General features: G+C 34.7%; 2 protein-coding genes across 3 annotated transcripts in view; both read right to left on the bottom strand.

Annotated features, from left to right (window-relative positions):
* The window catches only part of LOC109218584 (GDSL esterase/lipase At5g45960-like), a 4165-nt gene extending 624 nt beyond the window's left edge, over positions 1-3541 (bottom strand). Inside the window, exons 1-4 of one of the 2 annotated variants that reach the window (XM_019382963.1) lie at positions 3201-3541; positions 2569-2699; positions 1360-1593; positions 749-1016 (exon numbers count right to left, since the gene is read on the bottom strand). In XM_019382963.1, the coding sequence (XP_019238508.1) occupies positions 749-1016; positions 1360-1593; positions 2569-2699; positions 3201-3456 (889 nt within the window). In that variant the 5' untranslated portion in view covers positions 3457-3541. The remainder of the gene's footprint in view (positions 1-748; positions 1017-1359; positions 1594-2568; positions 2700-3200) is intronic. The other variant, XM_019382964.1, reaches the window with a different exon arrangement.
* A 4059-nt stretch (positions 3542-7600) lies between these two features.
* LOC109218580 (GDSL esterase/lipase At5g45960-like) lies at positions 7601-8805 on the bottom strand. Its single transcript, XM_019382959.1, has 2 exons — positions 8604-8805; positions 7601-7880 (listed from the first exon to the last, which is right to left on the bottom strand). The coding sequence occupies exons 1-2, from the start codon at positions 8803-8805 to the stop codon at positions 7825-7827; spliced, it is 258 nt and encodes an 85-aa protein (XP_019238504.1). The 3' UTR covers positions 7601-7824.
* Between the last annotated feature and the right edge of the window lie 44 nt (positions 8806-8849).

Raw genomic sequence — 8849 nt, forward strand, 5'->3', positions numbered from 1 at the left:
TATATATATATATATATATATATATATATATATATATATATATATATATAAACCAAAGGATGCTAATACAATTTCAACTAGATGAAAAGTGAAGATATAAAAGAAACCAACTAAAACGAGTTCTTTTGGAAACATTAACTTACAATTTTCTGATTTTTTGTTTTTGGTATATGGAAAAAACACGTTTTTAATTCGTAAAGCGAAGGTTGTTCTTGTAACATTAGGTTAATTATCATTTTTGCCGGTAATTACTTATTAAATGACTTGATTGCATAAATATGTTTTAGTTTACAATTTACACAAATAATGCATAGAACTTAAACTCTTAGAGCATGTTTGTCCATAAAAAAAGTCTCACTTTTTTTGAAAAAAATTCATTTTTTTTTCGAAATCAGTATGTGGCCATGAAATTTAAATTTCACTTAAAGTTGAATTTGGGAAATTTTCGTAAATTTGAAAAACTCCAAAAAGCTATTTTTCAAAATTTTCACTTTAGATCGTTCACAAAAATTCAAAAATAGATCCAAGTTGTATTCATGTCCAAAGACAGCTATAATTTTCAAACACCATTCTCCCTTGAATTTTTTTTTCCCTTTGTCCTGCAAATTTCATAATTGTTATGTCCAAACGTCCACTTAATCATTTAGGTTACAAATGAAAGTTTATTAAATAAAGTTACATACAAATATCTTTTTAAATGTCTTGATTTTATAAATATTTCTTAGTATAGAAGCAAACAATTACTTACCATATTTGCGTCCTAGAATCATGTCAATCAATGGTCCATAAATATCCATATAAGCAATTCGAGAACCCAATTTTGCAAATCTAATTTGCATGGCATTTAGCTGGTTTTGGAGCTTGGAATTGTAGTCTCGAGCAATTGACGAAAAAAAATCAGCACAGTCACGCTTTGTAAATGCATTATCTGAGTGAAGTGTGATAACTACCGGTAAACAACCCATTGGTGGTAGACCTACTACTCCAATTTTCCTAGCCCCCTGATCCAACAATTCCTGCACACAATTAACTTAAAAAATTAAGGTGCTTCCGAGTATCTGTACTGGTGGGAAGTAGCAGGTATTCCATGAAAAGTCGAGATGCATGTAAGATGATTCGGACACCACAGTTATAGGGCACCCCGGTGCACTAAGCTCCCGCTATCTGCGGGATCTGGGGAAGGGCCGGACCACAAGGTCTATTGTACGCAGCCCTACCCTGCATTTTTGCAAGAGGCTGTTTTTACGGCTCGAACCCGTGACCTCCTGGACACCACAATTATAAAAAAAAAAAAAAAAAAAATTAAGGTGCTTCCTTAAATGCGTAATTATTTGGCTTAGTCAAAGTAGGTGGTGAAACCTGCAGGAAGAGTTGGACATGTTGTAATAAGAAGTCAGTGTAAGATGAGAGGGAATAGCTTTTACGACGGATTGGGATTGTGTTGTAATTGACCACAAAATCATTTGTGCCTGCACTAATAATGAACAGTGCTTCTTTTATCAAATTCTGCATTTGCTCTTTCCCTATAGTTGCTTCCATTTTCTCTTGATACTCCTTAAAATATTCTAGCTGCTTTGATAATGAGATCACATTCTGTATATACACACACACAAAATTAGGAAAATTAAGTAACAGAAAGAAAAATACTCAGGTTGAAAATACCAAGCTGAAAATCATGAAACTAGTAGGACAAATGAAATCAATATAAAAAATAAAAAAAAACAATCGCGCGCATCCTATTAAATCTTGTATAGTCAAATATCTTTAAAACTATTCGTAATAACAAAATTTTACTACAACGGTCAAGTTTTTTTGAAACCTATTTTTCATGTTACTTATATTTAGGGACGGATGCAACATGGAGTTATCGGGTTTATTAACTGAACTCAATCTTTCGGCGCGAAGCATAAATTTATCTGTAAAAATCACTAAAAATTGTAATAAATAGTAGATATGAACACATAACTTTAAAAATATAATGGATTCAATGCTAAAAACTTAAATATTAAACCCATAAAATTAAAATCCTAGACCCGCCTCAGTTTATATTATATGTCTCTATAATAGCATTTCGCTATATATAGCAGCCAAAAAATATTAGGGCAAACGATGATGTTATAGAGTGGTTTGTATATGTATATATTTGGATTAAATCAATCACAATCAAGTAAACCGGCCGTGTGTGTTCTTGGCCAAGTATATTAATATCAGAAGAGTTTAAGTTCTTAGTGCACTGACGGTGTAAGATATACTTTACACAATTAAGTTACTTAAAAAGCAATTACATATAACTTTATTTAATTAATATTAATTGGTAGCTTAGAATAAATTGTAAAAAGTAGTTATAACATATTAAATAATCACATTGACATTGTGAAATTTTTACACTAGCGTAAATTCATATTAGAAAATATTGAAGTGTGTGACCATCTTATTTAAAAGCTTAAGCTGTTAAAGAAAACACACTTTTATTTACTACAGAAAAATTCCCATACCTAAGAACACAAGTAGAGCTTTGAAAAGGAAATATGGTGTAAGGGAAGGAAATGAGATAGATAGAATTTTAACACTTATTGTTGGTGTGAGGGGATCGAATCCAGTTCCAGCAGATGCAAAACTAACTCCACTCTTGAGCTCTTCAATACTTAAACTTGGATCCAAATATGGAGGCACATATTCTTTCACACCAACATACCTAGCTGCATTCAAACACAAATTTCAAGCACAATGTAAGAAATACTAATTATATATGCATAGGAGGATCTAAAGCAAATTATGCAGATTCAACTGAATTCATTACTTTCGACTCAAACTATGTAAATATATATATGCAAAAAAAAAAAAAAATTAATATGTGTACACATAATTAGAAGGGGAGCCTTGGAGCAATGATAGAGTTATCTTTGTGAGACCTATATGTTACGGGTTTGAGCTGTGGAAGCAGCCACTAATGCTTGGTACATTTGTCTCTGTGTGACCTATAGGTCACGCGTTCGAGCTGTGGAAGCAGCCACTAATGCTTGCATTAGGTAGGCTGTCTACATCACACCCCTTGGGGTGCGGCCTTTCCCCCAACCCTGCGTGAATATGAGATGCCTTGTGCACCGGACTACCTTTTTATTTCTATTTTATTAATGAGATAGACATTCATTCTGAATCCACCGACCCTGCATATATATAATTGTTGCTAGAGTAATTACCAAAGAAATCGCTAGCAAGCATTCCATTAGTAAACCTTCCAGTTGGAACATGGTTAGCAAAATCCCTCCCATAAGGTGAAAAATTACTCTTGAAAGGAGTTGTTATATAGTTATTATTTCCAGGATCAGCTGTTGAGTCTCCAAAGATAAAAATGGCTGAAACTAAGCTCTTCCCTTGAGCTTGAGTTGGAGCTTCCAACATGAAAAAAAGAAAAAGAAGATGCAAAAGTACAAGAAAAAAAAGTGAAAGATGCATTTTAATTAGTGGTTGATCAAGAAAACTTTGGAAGGCCTATATATATGGATAATGAATTGTATACAAAGTTTCATTCCTAGGGCTTTATTTGACGTCCTTTAACAAGGAGTGATATATATATATAATGACTAATTAGTAAGGAAATAGATAATTAATTATGTTGGATTTGTTTCGTGTATTTCTAGTGTTGCAATTTGTTCTTATTGTTTGATGGACCAAACACTCCCAACGTTCTTTAAAGTTTCTCAACCACTATTCCTGCAGTAAGAAACTGCAGGCAAGAAATAGTTAAGAGTTTGGTGAAGTGCCAATATGAAACTAACTTGTCTCAAACTATATACTCTTTTTGAATTTTGATGGACGGTCACTAGGGTGTTCAAATCGAACTGGAAAATCGCACCAAATTGAAAAATCAAACCAAACCGATTTAAAAACCCGACTAGGTTTGGTTTGATTTGGTTTGGTATTGAGTAAAAAAATCCGAACCAACCCAACATATAAATATATATTTTTTATATATACTTTTAAGATTTTAGACAGAATTTTCTTTAGAAAATGTCTAGAAATATTTGGAATTCTTATTGAAATGCGTCAATCTCTATTTTCTTTATATATTCATATATCAAAATCTGTTAAATTCGTATACCTTTTCTGAATTTGAAATGAAGTTCGATAATATTAAAATTAAATAGAATGTATCATTATTTAGGTTTCATATTGATTTTATGCTTAATTATTAAATTCAATAAACCTTGAAAGCGTACATCAACGAAAAATTATTGTTAGACGACTAAGAAAATAACTATCATGTGTTACTAAAAAGATTCTCCCACAATAATATTTTAATAGATCATATATTTGTCAGTTTTTTCAATTTTTACTAAACACATATTCACTTATCAAAACTTCATCTTAACTTTAACGAAGTAAGATTGAAATAATATTCATGTAACAGAAAAATCCGACAAAACCGAACTTGGTTTTGATAAAAAACCGAACCAACCGGGTCCATGTACATCCCTAGTGGTCACTATAGAATTATTCATGGAATGTGTGCATGGTTCAGGCGGAACCAGGATTTGAATCTTATCGGTTTGAAATTCTAAATCTTTTAATTTATCGGGTTCCAAATTAATAATTTATATATATTCAATATATTTTTTAAAATAAATATATGATTTGGACCAAACCATGTTGCTCGCAATGTAGAAAGCTTATAGGAGTACCATTCTTTCGAATTTTCAGTTCTTTGCATAGAGCTTTAAAATTCACTTTCAATGAATTTTGATTAATTGTACTTTGTTTGGGTGTAAACAAGTCTCACATTAAAAAAAAAAAAAAAACTTTATCCTAGTCTTTAGTGGTCTATATTATACTAGAATGGTCTGCCCGTGCAAACACATGAGTTGCTTTATCTTTGACAATTTTTATCCAAAGTAATAATGAACAAAAAATTGTGCCACCTGTCTGCTCATGCCTGCAAGCATGATTGTGCCACCTGAAAATTCCCAATTCTTGCAAAAAATTATTAAAATGCAATAAGCTTCATATACTGCGCACTTTATTTTTCAATTGAGCAGATAGCTACAACAAGGCTAAAAGCAGTAACTAATACTACAACAAAGGAAGAAAGGGTTCATCTCCATGAAATTATTATTACACCTAATGGAGGAATGTAAAATCATTCTAGTATCTATACACAAACTTGACTCTTGCAAAAACTACTTTCAACACTACCTAGGACATGCACATTAGACAAATTGAAATACTCGCTTTAAATACTTCATTTGTATCTATGTTATGCAAAAGTGATAAAGTATCAAGTAAATGTTTCTCTTTCTGTTTCACTGCATGATCTATGAAAATTTTAGAACAATTACTATATCTATCAAGAAATTAAGTTGGTCAACTAAGATCATAGATAACCATTAATTTTTTTGTTCACAAATCAGAAGGTAAAATAAAATAAGAGTTTTCAAATACCGTCTTCATTTGAATTAAAAGTTCTTGAAAAATATATTGAAGACTTTTTTTTAATATATATATATAAAGTTGCCCAAACAGCAGTCTAGGTTGTGTTGTATTCAAAAAAGCGCAAGAGGGGGGCTAGGCCTGACCTAAAAGAAAAGAACGGTGATGCAATCACCCCCAAAAGAAGAACATGAGGTTCATATATGTACACCCTCCTTCCTGAGACCTATGAACAAAATTAACTAACAAAGAAATTAGATTTTTCATACTTTGTTCTTATACTACGAAGTTCCATTTATCTAGGAGAAAAGGTCCTTTTGCGCTGTTAAGTAATTCTAGGAATGACTGATACACCCTTCTCTGATTTGTGGTGGTAGCCAATTTAGCAAGACAATCCGCTACCTGATTCCCTTCTCTAAAGCAATGCCCGACCGTAGCTCTAGTTTGTTTAATTATGAAGGAGGCTCTGTCTATCATGAGGGGACCCAGTGTGAAGGGGTAAGTGTAAACACTTAAAAACCCCTCCACGTGAGTAGTAATGCTTTCCCCGGGGCTTGGGATCTGAACCACGACCTCATCTCCCCAACCACAGTCCTTCTTCACATCTTTAAGATGCTCCTCCGATATCAAACTAAGATATCGAGATGCATGCTCGCATTGACCTGGGACATCAGGGGGATTTTCAATACTAAAGTCCTTCTTAATCACGCAAGGACCGAGGGTGATTTCTTCAAGAGTCGGCGGCACCACCGGTTTTGCCGGCTGAGAGGTAGAAGAAGTCAATGCTTTATCTTTTTTGGGGACCGTTTTGGAAGTTTTAGCCATGATTTCAAACTAAAGGATACAGACTGTGTCGGAATGTGGTATTTTTACAAGAACCCGGCGTTTTCCGACGCTTAAAGAGGCAGTGGAAACAGGTGATTAGAGAAAGAGATAAAGAAGGGAAAGATGTAATGAAAGAGTAGAATTCTTTACTCAAAGGAATAGCCTCATATTTATAGGAGGACAACGATGGTTCGGCGGCACTAGTGGCCGACCAGTACTGGCATACATTTAATATTTTGGGGAAGCGAACCGATGGGACGTTTCAGTCACTTCGAGCGCCTGCGTCATAGGGATGGCATCATCATGATGGGCTCCGAAAATCGAAGTTCTAATCGTTTCTTATCATCTTATTCTAAGAAACGCGGGGACTATCTATATACAATCAAAATCAGAGGCCTCCGATTTACAGGATCGAGGGTCTGTCATAGGCCCGAGTTCAGGCAAGGTCGAGTTCGAGACCGGTGGACCAGAGGCAAGCTCGAAGACAGAGTGCAATGCCCGGAGATAGGGTACGAGGAATACCAGGACCGAGTATACTCGACCCCGAAATAGTACCTTTAGGAATTTGTAACAGAATGAGCTAGATTCCTGCCACGTCCCCATAATCGTGGCACAAATCCCGAAACAAGATTGTACGCTTCCGTACTAGGCGGTTAGATAGCTGTATCAAGAATATTCCCTATTGTAAATTGAAATATTAGGTTTCCCCTATAATATAAAGGGGACCCCAATCATTTGTAAGATCATTTGATCACTGAGAAAAGAATATATTCTCTACTTTTGCCTACTATTCATCATCATCGTCCTTTAGCTCTACTGTTCTTAATTTACTTATATTTTATTGCTATTAGCCTGTCTCGAGGTCACCGTCTCGAGGTCGCTACTGCTGAATTACGTTGGTTTGATTCACTAATTTCTTTTATCTTTACTTCTTATTTCTTGATTACTAATTGGTATTGAACTGAATCACATATCTTTAAAACCACAAATCAAATTTAATTGTTACTCATATTTTCGAGGTAAACAAACGGCTAAGTTTTTTTTGAAACCTATTTTTCATGTTACTTATATTATATATGTCTCTATAATAACATTTCGTTATAGCAGCCAAAAAATATTAGGGCAAACGATGATGTTATAGAGTGGTTTGTATATGTATATATTTGGATTAAATCAATATCACAATCGTACACCGGCCGTGTATGTTCTTGGCCGAATTAATTAATATCAAAAGAGTTTAAGTTCTTAGTGGACCGACAGTATAAGAAATACTTTGCACAATTAAGTTACTTAAAAGGCAATTACAGATAACTTTTATTTAATTAGTATTGATTGGTAATTTAGATAAGCAAAGGTTATAACATGTTAAATCACACAGACATTGTGAAATTTTTACACTAGAGCAAATTCATATTATAAAAGCTCCCATATCTAAGACACAAGTAGGGCTTTGAAAAGGAAATATGGTGCAAGGGAGGGAACTGAGATAGATAGAATTAATACACTGATTGTTGGTGTGAGGGGATCAAATCCAGTTCCTGTAGATGCAAAACTAACTCCATTTTGAGCTCTTCAATAACTTGGATCCAAATATGGAGGCACATATTCTTTCACACCAACATACCTAGCTGCATTCAAACACAAAGTTCAGGCACAATATAGGAATTACTAACTATATGTGCAGAGGCGGATCTAAGTCAAGTTATGTAGGTCCAATTAAACACATTACTTTCGGCTCAAACAATATATATATATATATATATATAATAAAATTAAAATGTGTATATATAATTAGAAGGGCAGCCTTAGAGCAACGGTAAAGTTATCTCCTTGTGGCCTATAAGTCACGGGTTCGAGCTGTGGAAGCAGCCATTAATGCTTGCATTAGAGTGGATTGTCTACGTCACTTCCCTTGGAGTGATGCCCCTCCCCCGTCGACCCTGCGTGAATGCGAGGGTAGAGTTGTTTCCGTGTGACCTATAGGTTACGAGTTCGAGCTGTGGAAGCAGCCACTAATGATGGCACTAGAGTAGGTTGTCTATATCCCACCCCTTGGGATGCGGTTCCTTCCCTGACCCTGCGTGAATGTGATGGTAGAGTTATTTCCGTGTGACCTATAGGTCACGACTTCGAGCTGTGGAAGCAGCCACTAATTAATGCTTGAAATAGGATAAGCTGTCTACATCCCACCCCTTAGGGTGAGCCCCTCCCCTGACCCTGCGTGAATGTGGGCATACCTTGTGCACGGACTGCCCCTTTTCTAATATTTATAATCGGATGACACTCGTTCTGAATCCAGCAACCCGAGATCCCGCATTCAAAGTAAAATTCTTGCAATAGTAATTAATTACCAAAGAAATCACTAGCAAGCATTCCATTAGTAAACCTTCCAGTTGGAACATGATTAGCAAAATCCCTCCCATAAGGTGAGAAATTACTCTTGAAAGGAGTTGTTATGTAGTTATTATTTCCAGGATCAGCTGTTGAGTCTCCGAAGATAAAAATGGCTGAAACTAAACTCTTCCCTTGAGCTTGAGTTGGAGCTTCCAACATGAAAACAAGAAAAAGAAGGAAAAAAAGTGAAACATGCATATATA

The sequence above is a fragment of the Nicotiana attenuata genome, unplaced genomic scaffold (assembly GCF_001879085.1).
Source record: "Nicotiana attenuata strain UT unplaced genomic scaffold, NIATTr2, whole genome shotgun sequence".
NCBI lineage: Eukaryota > Viridiplantae > Streptophyta > Magnoliopsida > Solanales > Solanaceae > Nicotiana > Nicotiana attenuata.

Excerpts from the sequence above, each read along its gene's own strand:
- LOC109218580 (XM_019382959.1), bottom strand. The coding sequence starts at position 8,805 with ATGTTGGAAGCTCCAACTCAAGCTCAAGGGAAGAGTTTAGTTTCAGCC. Across the intron at positions 7,881-8,603 it reads GCTTGCTAGTGATTTCTTTG|CTAGGTATGTTGGTGTGAAA; the intron begins GTAATTAATTAC and ends GTTTGAATGCAG.